The sequence below is a fragment of the Erithacus rubecula genome (genome assembly GCF_903797595.1).
Source record: "Erithacus rubecula genome assembly, chromosome: 2".
NCBI lineage: Eukaryota > Metazoa > Chordata > Aves > Passeriformes > Muscicapidae > Erithacus > Erithacus rubecula.
Genome location: NC_136685.1, coordinates 5,558,290 through 5,574,178, shown reverse-complemented (window position 1 = coordinate 5,574,178; position 15,889 = coordinate 5,558,290). Strand labels below are relative to the sequence as shown.

Genomic DNA, 15,889 nt, shown 5'->3' with positions numbered 1-15,889 from the left:
CTCATGTCAGGAATGGAGTTTCCTATTTTGTGCACACTGCAGTAATACACAGAGGGCTTACACCATGTCACCTGTCTTTGTTTACAGTTTAATGCCAGCTACAGATGTTTACCAGGCTTTGTATCAGCAGCAGTAACAGGTTTCAGGTAAGTAAATAATTTAATTTTTTCCTGGAAGACACAAATCTTTCTGTCCAATCTCAAGGAGACACAGGTTAGCAAAGGTTACATTCACTCTGCCTAGAACCCCCTCCCAGCATGCACACACTGAGTAACAGGATGATCACTGCAAAGAAAAGCCCAACCATGAACATGGGAATGGGATTGTGGTAGAATTCATCACTCTGCAAAAGTCCAAGAAATATAATCATTCTCCATCTGGACCAAAGCCTTTTATGGAAAAGACTGAGTTCCACCCAAAGGGGAAAAGGATGCAAATAAACCTGACATCATTTCCTAGGCCATGAGGAAGATGAATAGTACATTGACTTGGGATATAGCTTGAATAAAAGAGACATTGCTGCTGTCCACACACATTTAAATGCAGCTACATTTTAGGTTTCTGAAAAAAGTTTACTAGAAATAAACATCAGACAAGGAAGGTGTCACATAAAGGAGTTCCTTCTTAGGGATGAGCTTTAGCACAACTTTCTTATAAAACAGAGCAAGTCTTGAGTCCCAAGAGGAGTCTCATGGGGAGTCCTTGAGGTCTTCCCATCCATGCAAGGTGGGTCACCACAACATAGAAAACCAATACTAATATACAAGGATATTTAATTCTGGTGCCCCTCTCATTCTTGTTTCTGTTAGCCCTGGAAGTGTTTATGTGAACTATAAAGTAACAACAGGAGCAGCAAGCTTCACTCAGCTTGGAGATTCCAACAGAGCTGTACATCATTTTCTGGATTCATCGTACCAGCTAAACCAATTTACCTTCACAAGAGTAATCACTAGTAAGTTGAAAGCTCTCAGTACTTTCCTTCAACTTTTACTTTAGTATTTTTAGCCTGAATCATGTAGCTGCCCTATACTGTTGATGATCCTGTGTCACCAAAACTTAGGACCTTCATGAGAGGACCATGCATGCAGTATCTCCCATGAAAAACCAAAGACTTCCAGCTACTCCACTGATCAGCTATTGGTTGGACTCAATAATTTCAGGGGTCTTTTCCAGCCTAAATGATTCTAAACCATCCCTGACGTGGTCTGTCCAGGGGAGAGAGACTGAGCACCTTTAATTCACCTTCAGAATGAGACAGCTCTAAAAATATCAGGCTGCAGCACTTACTGTTCTTTAAAGAAAACATAAAACTCTTACAGTTTGCATGACAACACATTCCCCTTGGCTTCCTTGGCACATTTTCCATGCTGCTGCTGGACAGTGTGTCACAATTCAGCTGCTGATCAAGTGCCTGGAGATGTGTTACTCTCAGTGCACTGAGTGCTGGGCTGTCTGTCTCAGAGGATTACTTCAACCTGGTTTCTTATCCTCCCAGCTTATCTAATTAGAAAGTACTGGTGGTGATAATAATATTTCTAACTTCTTGCATAAAGCCTTCTGGAATTTTTAGCTGAGAAAGATACCAAAAGGATATGTTGAGGGGAAAATCCCATGGTCTGTGCCAGAGGTGGTGCCCTGCATCTGCTGTAAACACCTTGGGAACCTATAAGATGAAAGACACCATGAAGAATGTGAGCTGAAGGGACAGTAATGCAGAATGTTGTTCTCTGTCTTCCCAGATCAGACAAATTTCACCGTGAGACCCTCGAACATTTTTGAAGGAGACGCAGTACGACTGACCTGTGAGATAAATTCAACATTCACCAATGTGACCTGGTATCACTTTGACCAGACCATCTCAACTGGCTCCCAGTATTCAGTAGAGACAGTTTTAGCAACCAGAAGATCAATTCTTAAGATTACCAACATTACATTGAAGGATGCTGGTATGATTTTCCATTGTTAAAACAGCAAATGTAAATCTTTACTGTGGCTAGCTCTATAAAAAACAAAGATGAATGCAGTGACTAGAGGAAATGTGAAAATTACACTGCCCCTCATAATTTTCCTGTTGTTTTTGTTAGTGATCTACACACTGACTGGCATTGCCAGTAAGATGTGAACTGACTGAAGTGATTGTATGTGAGTGGGTGTTCTAAGTGCCAGGCTTCATTGTCAGACCAGGGGAGATGGTGGTGACTGCATGGCTGTGTACCTTCCACTCTTTTGGGTGGTAACTGGAGGCTGTGGTTGAATTTGTCCTTAATGCCCTTGTCCCCCCACACACACATGACCTAATCAGAGCTCAGAGTTACAGTTTTACATGATTAGGGATTTTTGAAAATCAGAAACAGGTAAGCTGGTGGCATTTTTCTAGGAGGAACTATCAGGGGAAATATGATGTATTATCAGAGCTTGGGCTCAAGCTCCCACTCAGTTCTTGTCTTTGAACCATGAATTCTACATTCAGCTTCAAAAAGGGTAGGAATAGTGGACCCAAAACTCTTTGGACTGAGGATGCTCTGAGCCTTGGTGTCTCCACTTCTGTGTAAGTGGTTTGCTCACTTGTCTATCCCAGCAGGGAAGGGAAAAGAAACCCACACACTTAAAATAGGTGGGAAATTTGGAGTTCCAATTGCCAATCTCACAGCCAAGCCTGGCTGCTTGAGGGGATTCATGCCTGAGAGGGAGGATGATAAAGAGAAGGGCTGCATGGGTCCTGGTTGATGCAAGTTGAAGTGTCAGCAGTGCCCTGCAGCCTGTCCTGGGGTGCAGCAGGCACAGCATCCCAGCTGGGCAAGGGACAGATTGTCCTGCTCTGTCTGGGTTCAGGAGACCTCACTTCAAGTCCTGGGGGCAGTTTTGGGCACCAAAATACCAAAAAGGCATCAAGCTATTGGAGAGAGTCCAAAGGAGGCCACAAGGATGGTGAAGGGCCTGAAAGGCAAACCACGTTAAAAAAAAAAAAAAAAAAAAAAAAAAAAAAAAAAAAAAAAAAAAAAAAGAGGTGAAAAAGGAAAGCCTGAGAGTTCAAGAAGTGTTTGAGCAATGCTCCCAGGCACATGGTGTGACTCTTGGAGTGTCCTGTGCAGGGCCAAGAGTTAGGGTCAATGATCCTGATAGGTCTCTTCCAACTCAGCATATTCTGTGATTTTGTGATAAATGCTCTCTTGGACGATGCCTTCTGAGCAGCTTCAGACCCTCCACCCTGAGGCCAGTTCTGGTGGAGTCCACCCTGGACACCTCTCTGTCACCCATTCTGTGTAGGAGCCTTTTTACCATGACATACTGCTCCCAGAAGGTCAATATACAGATCCCAAAAGCACCTACTCATCCAAATTTGAAGTATTTCAGTTTGAGAACACTGATCTTGAGTACCCATCAACAGTGAATCCTAATCTGGATTCATTTGGCACCAGGGGTCTGCAGAAAGCAGTCTGCAGGTGACCTGAGGGTACATATGGATCAGCAAGTAGCAGAGCCACTGCAGAGCAGGAACACGTGAAAAGCAGATGTGGAAGTAGCTCCTAATCCCAAAATAGAGGCAAACTCAGCAAAAACTGTTGTTTATGCTTTACAGGTTCCTACAGCTGTGTGTTCATAATGAGAAGTCCATATCACACAGAGATTCACAATGCCACAGAAACAGTTTCTGTCTTTCCACTGCAAGTCACTCCCAACTTTGAGGACATCGATGTCACTTGTAACAGTCCTGAAGTGCAAGCAAAGGGGCTGCTGCTGTCCTGTTGCATTGACAGACACTTGACATCTCTTAAGGTTTCCTGGAAAGTCAATGGAACAATCAACATTACAGGTAAGATTAACAAAAGGTTGTCGTTCACCTGCTAGATTTGTTCATTGCTCAAATGCACTGTGAGGACACTCAAAGGTCTCCTCCTAAGTGGCTGCCCCAAAGTCCTAGGATGCTCCTAGGTATACAGGATATATTCCAAAGGTGTGAGTGGCAGGGGAAGGATAGACTCTCTATGTGTTGTGCAGGTGCCAGTGGGGTTTCAGGCATCCCCATACACTCGTGCCTTAAACTGTGCCACCCTGGATGGAAACAGCTGCCTGGACCAGCAGCACACCAGCTTCTTCCAAAAAGCTTATTTCTGCATGTTCTGATTCTGAGAGCAAGGATGAATGTATCAGTCTGTTCTGCTGTCTCTGGAATCACTTTAGGGTACAAAGGTCTTTCATGTACCACATACTGAGATTTGACACAGGTGCTGCACTGTGAAACAGCTGCAGTACAGATAAATATGAGCACTGTTTGTCCCTCCACCTGTAGCTGTGACACATCACATTCCAATTGAGTCAGAGGCATCCATAAGGCTTTCCAATATCAAGAGTTAATAAGGCACCAAGTAAATGTGCTACACAGTAGCAGAATGCTCATAAATGTCTATGAACCCTCACCCTAAACAGTCTATTGCCCTCTTAACATTTTATGGGAATGATGTAACTGTTGATTGTTAACTGTTGGCCGTAAATGAAACTAGCAGAAAGCAGGACAGCAAAATGAGATAAAATCTTCAAAGCTCATGCACACAGTCACTTCTACAGAGGACAGAGTGCAGTAGTGCTTGAAGGGAGAGGGGACCCTCTGTTTTTGGGCTGTTTTACCCCAATTCCCTATGGCCAGGCTTTCCCCCAGGAGCTCTGCTCTGTTCTCTTGTCAGTTGTGCTGTCAGCTGCAGTGTGGGACAGTTTTAGTGCTCACAGCTAAACCAGCACTCTTCAGATTTTAAGTTGAATGACTGTCAAGTGGCTCCACACTTCTATTTCAAAATTAGACAACATTAAAACCTGCAGTGTTTACTCCTGTTTTGCTTACCTTTGCTCACCCTAAATATCACTGATAATGAGGTTAGGCTTAGCCAGAATACTCTTCATTTTGGTGGAACCTGAGATTTCCAAGCAGTGTTGTTGAGCTCTGACTGGTTTTGGTAGGAGGAATCTCAGCACAGAGCTAAGTGCTGCCACTCTGTGAGAGTTGCCAGAGTAAAAGATGTGAATGAGCTTCAGCAATAATGAGTTAAAAGTTCCATGATGTCAATTACCTACAAACCCACAAGGGTTTCCACAGCTGGAGTAATTGCTCATGCTTTCCAGAGGTATTTTTGGGCATCCATAGCCCTTCAAAAAATGCTTATTTTTCTCCAGGAGAATCCAAATTGAATGGAAACTGCACTGAATACCAGCTCAGCATCAATGAGTCGCTGTGCCCACCTGAGAAGTCAGGAGCAGTGACCACATACACGTGTGTGCTGGAGACGGGACACGGAGCCAGGCGCGCTCGGAGCATCGGAGTCACGTACCTGCGGAAAGGTGAGACACTTGTGACAGAACAGCAGCTCTTTAGTACCTTAAGAGATGGCCTCTGTGGCACAGAATTTGCAAGACAACAATTAAAAATACCTCTCATTAATGTGACTTTTGTCCTGTGTTTTCTCAGCCCATATAACAGTAGCTTCAACGAACACAAAAGTTTCCGAAGGACACGGGTTCAATGTAACATGTAAAAGTGATGTGAGCAATTATGACAGCATCAGTTGGAAAATCCAGTCTGGAAATGACACAAAAACAGTAGACTGTAATAAGTGCATCAAGAATTACCCAGCCAAGTCTGTGCTCACAGTGAAGTCTGCCTCGGAGGTCTGGAGAGGTGAGTGAATATGGTCTCATTGTCAATGCAAAGGCAATGCAATCTCTGCACCAGATCATTTACAGCATCCCCAGCCCTGCAAACCACTGTGCATTCTGGCCACAGTAAATAAAAAGCCCCCACAGTTAAAATTATAAATGCTGGAGGGCAGCAAGGCTTGGTGCTGCCAATAGCTCTGTACTCGCTCAGCATTCGTGACCATGCAAATCTGAGGAGCATTCTGTCAAGTGAGACATGGTTTTGTATCACTTCTTTTAGGCACCTACATCTGCACATTCTCCCAGCAAAACCTGGTCAGTTCTGCCAATGTGACCATCGAGGTGGTTTCCTTGCCCCTGAGGAAGAACATCCTGATTGACCCCATTGCAACATCAATACGGTGCCAAGTGCCACAAGCCCTCCAGTGCTGCATACCTGTAAAGACTGTGAGCAACTACAGCGTTACATTTTGGGTTCAGCAAAATGAATTTCAAGTTGGTAAGACACAATAAACTTGCAGAATAATTAGTTTCACTCTGTGTCACAAACCAATCTCTGGGTTTTTTGTTTTCAGTTAGGTCTGTGTAAACAAGTCATACTTATTGCTTTGATTACAGCCCAGGAGCACTTCTGAGGGTGCAAAAAAAAAGGAAATGGACTTTTTTTTTGGATGGTGAGCATGCCTAGGGAACATGGATGGGATTAATACTGAACTGAAGTCATTGCTGTAGTGATAAATACGTAATAGGTAAACTCAATGTTAGGTTTGGCTTGCCAGGCAGGGAGAAGTGAGCATCCTGACCCTTCTTCAGATTGGAAATCGTTGAACTCTTTTTATTTGCTTGTATCTTCCATTCTGCCACTTTTAAAAATGAGTACTGGGAAAATGCTACTTAAGAAAATCTACTAATTCATGGAAAATGTTGAGTAACCCATTAAGAATGCAACTCAAAAAACTACTCCATTTTCTTCAAGGATACAGGGGACACGTCTTAACCAGTACAAAAGCATATGCTTCTATGTCTTCAAATTTAGGGCAATTCTGCCACTTCCCTGACATGTTTTTATATACTGGAAGTTTTCAAGTGAGTTTTTTTTTATATATTAGAATTTTTTAAGTGAGTTACAAAACAGGTAATTTGGAAAAAAAAAAAAAAGGCAACTACGATCTACCAAAAATAACTCAGGAAACATGCAGGAGTGCAAAAACAACAGCCTGAGGAGTAAAGCAGGTGGAGGCTGAGGAGGCCTTCAGTAGCTAATAAAAAAGCAAGGATGTTGTTGTTGGAAGAGTCTGCAGCTGGAGACTCACCCTCAGGCTTTCTGAAAAGCAGTGGGAGTGTGGTACAGATCCTGAGTTTAAAAGAACCATATAAGAACAGAAAAACAGCCTAAATGAAACACCTGTGGTAAAGGCAGGAAGAGTATTCTCAAAAATTATTTTCAAAGCAAATTTTGGTTACTGGACAGGTAAGAGAGTTTGGGGAGGATTTGCTCACACACCAGTCAATGAAAAGGTATTGATCATGCAGCAGCTGCCAGACTTATTACAGAGGGATAAGACAGAGATCAGCATATAGAGATGGAGCTTTTTCACAAAGGAAAGTTGTTTTTTTCTAGTACCCACAGAAAAGAAAATTTTGCCAACCTGCTTTCTGCAAATTTTGCTTTCTGCTGGTTTTAATTGACTGACCCCAAATCTGTGTTAACCTGTCTTCATGCATCCATACAGTGAAAAAAGAAAAAGGCAATTTGACTTGCTACATGTACAATCACACGCACAAAGAATGTAACAAAGAGGAAAAGTTCGTGGCATATTGCAAGTTTATCAACTGCATCGGAGAGGAAGTTGACAGTGAACATATAACACTGCAGTTGATACCAGGTAAGGAAAAAATTTACAGTTTATAGCTGTATATAGGACATCCCAATATTTTTGTTAAATCAGTGCCTCAACTTCATGACCAGTGACATCTAACAGGAGCAGCTTTTTGTTATCCAAGAACCTTTGTCTCCTTTTCTGATGGGAACTTTTTATACCCAGAGGAAAATATTGGTTTGGATGTCATTAAAAAAAAAAACATAAATAGACAAGGTGCATTGTCTTTGATGTACTTTAGAGTGGTGCCAGTATGTTCCAAAGCAGGGACAGTTTAGTCACTATTGCAGGCTGCACCACCAAGCTTCACCTCCTGTGTTGAAATGTGGTCATGCAGCTCCCAGCTTGCACCAACGATTTAACAAGGATCAAAGACTGTGGTGCCTCATCTGGCTCAGGAGGGCAGCCTGTGGGAGAGCATTTCCACTTTGAACACAAGAAGGGCAACCTCTGTGAGGTGCTGCAGAGACCAGGGCAGCTTCCAGGCAGCTCTGCAGGGAACCTTTGGTAATTAGACTTCAGCATTGCTAAATCCAGCTTTGACGTTTAGTTCTGACAAGAGTTTGGGTATTTCAGCTCTTTTATTCTAAATTGGACAGGAAGAAATGTTGGACATCCTCCTGATGTAGACATTTTCTTTTTTCCACAGCAGTGATACCTACAGCTGAATCACTGTATCTGCCAGATTTCACTCTCTTAGGCAATAAATATGCAGACACTTTAATTACTTTAATCACTTTAATCATCAGATACTTACTGATATGACTAAGCCAATCAAAGACAATTAGCAACACTCACTGTTCATCAAAAAAGGTGTTGAGGCCCTCACTACCAAGGTCTTAATGAATTTCCTGTTAGTACAGCAGCAGTACTAAGTATCTTAACAGAATAAACTTCATATGAATTATTGTTTGCTTAATGGTCAATATAATCCCACTCCAGCTCTAACTCTGTCATTTAACAGATAAATCTTTTGGTTTGTTGATTTGATTCAGTACTCAAAAATAAGAGCTTTATTAGTTTTCCTTTTAAATTTCCTGATTCAGAAAAATTAGGAATGTGAGACATATACATCCTGAAAGATCATAATTAATGAAGACAGCAAGCTGAAATCCTAATTTAATGACCTTTGAGCAGATCACAAGTTTTGTGGGGGTAATTCATTCATCTCTCTGCTTCTTATTTTCTCTCTCTTCTCCTCTCTGTACAGAGAAGAAAATTTCCTGCTCAGACAGTTTGGGCATTGGAAGAGAAGGAGACATGTTAGTAAAGCCATGCTCTGATGTGAAAAATATGAAAGGTTTTACTCGAGGCAATGTGACTTACAGGTGCACCAACAGGGAATGGACAGTTGCAAGGAATTCCTGCCTGACTGGCCCCATAAATGACCTGCTGGGGAGTGCTGAGGTAATCCCTGTGGGTCTGTGGAGGTTGGGGTGAGGAGGTGGGTGGGGAGAAAAAGAAAAAATGCTGGTCGTGTGATTTTTGCTTATCGCCAACTAAAATATATGAAGCATTTAAGAGTTTCTTTGGAAGATATGAAGAACGTTTGGCTCTATTTACACCAGGCAGCAAAAGAGCTGAGGGCCTGAGGCACTGCAGGGATAATGTCCATACACATGAATGCTCTGTCTGCCAGGCAAGGTGACCTTGGCCATGCTATCCATAAGGAGCAGTTGTTGCCTTGAGCATTCCCTGAGCTGAGCTCAGGCACAAGAATGTGTTACAGAGCACAGCACCAGTGTGGGAGCAACAGGAACAACTCTGGGCCACTGCCCACCCTCATCCCCTTCTTACAGTGCCCACAACCTTGGCCACTGCACTTGACAGAAGGTGCCAGGTCTTGGTTTTCAGCCTTGGTGTCATCCCACAGTGCTCTTCCCTCCCACAAACCATCCAGAGTCACCTTTCTCTCTGTGAGGTTAGAGGATATCACATGTGATCTGCTGTTATCTTCTGTTCCAGTCCTTGGTCAACAGTCCCGAGGCAAAAACAGAACTACCCTGCTACCTTGAAAAGCTTCAGAACCGGACAAGACAGGAGTTAAGCACAATAAATAATTCTTCAGCAAACATAGGTGCAATTGTTACCATCCTGGATATGGTCTCCACTATCCCAGCAGAGGCAGACAAGCTCACTATGCAGGTAAGGTTTTATTTTAAGTCTTATCTACACCCACCAAGCCCTTTGACCCCTTTTGTCACAGAGGGTGATATTCTCCCTGAAGAAGCTTCACACTTGCTTAGGATCAAGATCAAGAAAGTGTTAAGGGAATGAGATGAAGTGACAGCAAAGATACAGAGTAGTTTATGAAAATTCAAGGTGATGATGACAAGGAGTTTATGCATGAAAGAGAAACATCTGTGAGCTTAACAACTAGAAATATTCTAGGAGCAGATGGATATCTCCATTATTTTAAGACAGGAAAGAACAAGTGATGATGGATAAAAAAATTAGACACGGGCTAGCAACATGCTCTTGTAGCTCAGACAAACATGTCCTGGGCTGCTTAACAAGGATTGTGACCAGCAGGTCAAGGGAGCTGGTTCTGTCCCTCTGTTCTACCCTGCTGAGATCCCACCTTGAGCAATCCATCCACCTCTGGGGTCCCTGGGGCAAGAAGGATGTGGACATGCTGGAGTGGGTCCTCAGGAGGGTCACAGAAATGCTCAGAGGGCTGGAGCAGGTCTGCTGTGAGGACAGGCTGAGAGAGTTGGGGTTGTTCAGCCTTGAGAAGGCTCAGGGAAGAACTTATTGCAGCCTTTCAATACTTAAAGGGGATTTGTAAGAAGAGTTTTTATCAGTGACAGGATAGGGAACAATGGTTTAAACTGAAAGAGAGCAGGATTAGATTATGTATTAGGAATAAATTGTTTGCTGTGAGGACAGTAAGGCACTGCAATAGATTTACCAGAAAAGTTGTGGATGCCCCAAACCCTGGAAGTGTCCAAGATCAAGCTGGATGTCCCTGCCCCCTGGAAGGGACGTTGGACTGGATGAGATTTAAATGTCAAAACCATTCTGTGGTTCTATGATTCCATGAGTAGAAGTAGGAATAGAAGAAAAAGGTTGAAATAGAAATAGGGAGAGTAAATGCCAGGACCCATGATCAGGCAAGGAAAATAAGTTGGATGTAACAACAAATAATTAACAAAAGAAACCTTAGAAATAATTGAAAACCTTGATTGTGAGTTCCAGAGGAAGATCATTGCTCTTTTGAAAGAAAAGTGCAAAAAGTCTTGATGGTTTGTAGATAGAGAGCCCCACAAGACACCAACATCAGAAATCAAAGACAGCACGAACACTGAGAAAGGAGATGTAAAAATACCAAATAATATATTAAAAAATAGTCACACAGCTCTGCTTTTGGAAAATTTAATTTGCAAACAGAGTATCCAGAGGGTTAACAACTGAAGACTTCATTATTGAGCAAAATAAGAAAATGCTGGGCTTTTTCAAAAGGCCCATCTAGGAGTGCACATAAATTACCATCAGAAACAACAGTTACTTTTGTGTGATTTCAGTAACTACTTTATTCTGCTGTTGTTCCAGAATTTCCTATCCACAGTGGACTTAATTGTTGATGATTCCACAACTGGAGCTTGGGAAGACCTGAATAAAGAAGAGACAAAACAAAGTTCTTTGCTACTGCAGTCAGTAGAAAATTTTTCCCAGAACCTCCAACCAGTTAATAACACCATTCCTTCTGTGTCTGCAAACACCGTTCAGCTCCAAGGGACAGTTGTCAAGGAAAATAACAACACAGATTACAACAAGGGCTTCCTCAGTACAAAAAACCTCACAGTCAGCGTGCTCATTAGTGGAACTGAAATCCAGACTCTAACCCAAAATTCAACCATTATCAGTGTGATGTACTCAAAACTTGGACATATTTTGCCTCAGCATCCATCCGAAAAGTTGAACGGTTTATTGATAACAACAACTTTGAGCAGCAACAGAAGCCAGAATTTTGAAGTTAATATGACATTTGCAAAGCAAAATTTGTCCCTCAAGACGCCCAGGTGTGTTTTTTGGAACTTCACATTCAACAGTCACGGGGGGAACTGGGATGATAGTGGCTGCACACCCACAGAGTCAGAACATTATGTCATTTGCTCCTGCAATCACTTGACATCATTCTCCATCCTGATGTCACCTGATGGACCCTCCCCTGAGCCAACTGTTGAAGATTATATTTCTTACATTGGCCTGGCCGTTTCAATTGTGAGCTTGGTGGTCTGCATCATAATTGAATCCTTGGTCTGGAAGTACGTGACCAACAACACAACCTCCTACATGCGCCACGTCTGCATCCTCAACATTGCAACATCCCTGCTGATTGCTGACGTTTGGTTCATTGTCACTGCCTCCATCAATGATCAAAAGCAGCAGATGAGCAGAGACATCTGCATCATGGCCACTTTCTTCATCCATTTTTTTTACCTGTGTGTCTTGTTCTGGATGCTGACCCTGGGCCTCATCCTTTTCTACAGACTGGTGTTCATCTTACACAACACGAGTAAGACTGCTCAGAAGGTGGTGGCGTTCTGCCTGGGATACGTGTGCCCCTTTGTCATTGCAGTCACCACCATCGCTGTCACAGTGCCAAAGAAGAGTTACACGAGAAAGGATAGATGCTGGCTCAACTGGGATGAAAGCAAAGCTCTCCTGGCCTTCATCGTACCTGCCTTGCTCATCGTGGCCACCAACTTGTTCATCGCTGCAGTTGTTATAATAAAAATACTGAGGCCAACTATTGGGGATAGGTCAAGTGGGCAGGAGAGGAAATATCTGTTTCAGATTGGCAAAAGTGTGGCCATCCTGACCCCACTGTTAGGCCTCACCTGGGGTTTTGGCCTTGCCACCGCCATCCAACACAGTCATCGAGCTTTCCACATCCTCTTTAGTGCGCTCAATGCTTTTCAGGTGAGTTGCACATAGTTCTGTTTCCTCTATCATGATTTAGCATAGAGACATTATTGCAGTGCTGTGCTTGGCAGGGCACAAGAACAGCAGGGAAAAGCTTAAATTTGCCTTACACATCCTTATTCCAGAAGGGTTCTTTGGGAAAGCAGTTCCAGGAATTCAGCAGTATTTCATATTCTCAGCTTCCTTAGCAGAGGGGCTGTATAGATAAAGCTGATCTAAAGATAATTCTCTACTTTGCCAGTAGTTTTGGGATCAACCTCACTGCTGAAGACCAGGAAAACAGCCCTGTTATGTTCAGGTGGGAAAACATGAGCATCCCTGTTTCCATTTATAGTGCAACTGAAGGCATCATGTTATTTTTTGGGGGTTATTTTATTTGGTTTTTGGTTTTGTGGGTTCCAGTATAAACCACAAGAAAGTAATAAAGATCAGCTGAGAAGTTCTAATGATAAAGAGAAGAACTGACAAAAAAACACGATTGAGAGTTTTCAGTGTGACTTTTGTGACATATTTAGGTGGCCAGTAGGATCCCAATACAAGGAGATTTCTTAAGGACAAAATAGTTATGTGTACTCTTTCTTAAAGGGAATTCTCAAGATTTGCCATTGTTAAGAATAGGATCAAAACTGTGTTCTTCACACCAAACTCACTGGCCTTTTTCTTTGAACTCACTAGTTTGCCTGGAGAGCTTAGGCAGGACATGTCTTCCGTACACAAACATTCCTTCTTCCAAATACATTTAGTGCTACCAAACTATCTGTGTCAGTTTGTAGACCAGATCAACACAAGAATTTAAATAGACCAGGCCTGGGGAACTGCCAAATGAGCAGTCTACTATATGATATGCTTTTAGAAAAATGCCCTCTATCAAAGAGTTCAAAGTTTAAATAGTACCATGGACAATGTTGGAGATACTTCTGAGATATTGCAATTAAAGAATGGTGTCATCAAAATGCATGTAATTATCTGTCTCCTAGGGATTATTCATTTTGGTGTCTGGGACTCTCTGGGATAAGAAGGTAAGGATTCCAACTATTTGTTACATTATGTCAAAATACTGTTGGAATCTGAACAGGATTTCTGTATTTACTGATTGACTTTTTTTTTCAACAAATAGATACAAGAAGCCCTGTTGAAGAGGAATTCATCATCCAAATGGAGTTCACAGCAATCAAAGGTTAGAACCTTCACCTAAGAATGTATTTCAGTTACTGCTGAGTAGTCTAACATTGTCCAGTGCACTTTAAATTCTGGATTATTTATCAGAACAAGTCAGAAAGAACACTAACAACATAAATATGATTATATCCCCTTTTCCAAAGTTCATTATTTTCACTACAATTGGAAAAAAAAGTGAAAAGACAGTTAGTGGACATTTGCTTTAAATTCCACAAGAAAGAAACTAGAAAATGTAACTGAAACTTTTGGTTAAAAAACATAAAATTTTTTGGCACCACTATTTATTCACCACCTGAGAGAAATGCAAGGGAACTTCTTGGGGAATTATTGTTTCAACTTACACTTCTGCATTTATAACACTTTACCAAAAAAAGCCAGGATGGGAAATAAACTTAGAATGGTTTGGGTTGAAGGCAACCTTCAAGATCATCTAATTCCAACACCCACCTCTTCCTCTTCCCAAGCTACCAATGGTGCTGGTATCACCCTTATATGACAATAAAGCTTGATTTTATATTGGTATCTGAACAGGATTTATTCAGAAGAGGCTGTACAGGTATTGCTAAAGAACTAGGAAGCCAACTTAAAAGCAAGGATAATTAAGAAGATGAGAGCACAGGCTCAAAGGAATTTAGGAGTCCATTAAGGTTGAACTGTCAGTTCAGAAGAGCAGCATTGGATCAAATCACTCTAGTTTCCACAGGAATTGCTGAAGTTGGAAAGTACCCTCAGAGACCTTCTTGCACCACACTCCCATCAGAGCATGGTCAGCTCTAGCTCAGAGCTGTGTCCACTTGGGTTTGAGCAGCTCCAAGGAAGGACACACCACAATCTCTAAGTGCAGCCTTTTCCTGTGTTTGACTGCCCTCACAGTGAAAAAGTTTCATCTGAAGTGGGATTTCCTGTATTTCTATTTGTTCTCAAAGCCTCTTGTCCTTCCACTGGACACCAAGGAGAAAAGTCTGGCTCTGTCTTTACTCTGTCCTAGTCAGACAGCCCCGAGTATGTCCTAGCATTGGGTTTGTTCCTCCCCAGGGACAGGAGGACTTTGACCTTCCCTTTGCTGAACTTCCTAAGATTCCTGTCATTCCATTTCTCCAGCCTGTTGAGGTCTGAGAATGAGCAAATAAAGAAATACCAAAATCTTTGATTAAGCTTTTTATATGTGATTCATTTACCTTCTATCTCCACCACTTTATGATATAGTTGACAATACACAACACTGCCTAATTTCCCCCACCAAAGTACAACTAATTAATGAAGAAGGACTGAACAGAAAAAGATGTGGTTTTCATACCTTTTGAAATACATATTTGGAGGAATCCCATTAAATTCTCAAACCATTCCAGAACCAAAATATAAACTTAATTTTAGCATCAGAAAGGTCCTTCCTTCCTTGGCATCTGGACTGCAGAGAGTTGTGTTCCAATGCCCTCTAGCGTGTCAAGTTAAATTTGCCTCAGATTATCTCAGGCTGTTGGCTGTCAAGAGCAATCCCCATTCACATAAATCTTATTTTTTGTGGCTACCTTAATGACCATATTGGCACAGATAAGAGAACAGGATCCCATACTGCCTGTTAGGACAGACTCTGGAGCCTAAGCCATCCCCCCTGGCCAAGAGTTAGAGACAAGCAGTTTGTGCCCTATAGTTTCTTTTAAAGTTGATCTCCATCATCACCACCATAAACATGCAAATGTGTGAACTTGATACATCACAAACATCTAACTTTGCCTTCTTTGGGTTGTTTGCTCATACTACTGAAACAAAGTTTATTGGAGCCTATTTTTTTTCCTCCCTAAAATGGGACTACAAAGAAAGTTCTTTTGACAAAAAGCAATTTTCTCTCTTTCAGTCATCCTCCCTGATCCTGGTGACACCAATGCTTGCTATGAGCTACCCATTTTCAAGAACTTTTAACAACTTATGTGGGAAAACAGGTATGTGACAACAGATTCCCCCTTACTGAAGCACAAACAAGGTTTGGCCTTCATTCTTGCTCTCAGGGTCTGTCTGTCCTGATATCCATCTATTTGTCTCTCCACACATCCATAGATGGCTTTTAATCTTCTAATGCAAAGGAACTGCAACAAGTCAATTGTAGCATAATGCTAGCAGCAAAATTTTCTATCTCTAAAGCAGCTATTGGGTGTTTCACCAATTCTAAACACCACTAAGTGAGCTTAGTTTTGAACTTATTGAGATCACAGCACAGTTATTCCACCTTGGAATTGCATTTCTTCAAAGGTGCTCTG

General features: G+C 42.0%; 1 protein-coding gene across 1 annotated transcript in view; it reads left to right on the top strand.

The window, feature by feature from the left end:
* The window catches only part of ADGRF5 (adhesion G protein-coupled receptor F5), a 40,971-nt gene that overhangs the window by 23,590 nt on the left and 1,492 nt on the right, over positions 1 to 15,889 (top strand). Inside the window, exons 8-21 of the mRNA XM_079298433.1 lie at positions 88 to 146; positions 810 to 952; positions 1,740 to 1,946; positions 3,581 to 3,814; positions 5,167 to 5,331; positions 5,459 to 5,668; positions 5,927 to 6,145; positions 7,380 to 7,532; positions 8,737 to 8,933; positions 9,492 to 9,671; positions 11,079 to 12,452; positions 13,433 to 13,474; positions 13,573 to 13,632; positions 15,490 to 15,574. Of these exons, the coding sequence (XP_079154559.1) occupies positions 88 to 146; positions 810 to 952; positions 1,740 to 1,946; positions 3,581 to 3,814; positions 5,167 to 5,331; positions 5,459 to 5,668; positions 5,927 to 6,145; positions 7,380 to 7,532; positions 8,737 to 8,933; positions 9,492 to 9,671; positions 11,079 to 12,452; positions 13,433 to 13,474; positions 13,573 to 13,632; positions 15,490 to 15,574 (3,328 nt within the window). The remainder of the gene's footprint in view (positions 1 to 87; positions 147 to 809; positions 953 to 1,739; positions 1,947 to 3,580; positions 3,815 to 5,166; positions 5,332 to 5,458; positions 5,669 to 5,926; positions 6,146 to 7,379; positions 7,533 to 8,736; positions 8,934 to 9,491; positions 9,672 to 11,078; positions 12,453 to 13,432; positions 13,475 to 13,572; positions 13,633 to 15,489; positions 15,575 to 15,889) is intronic.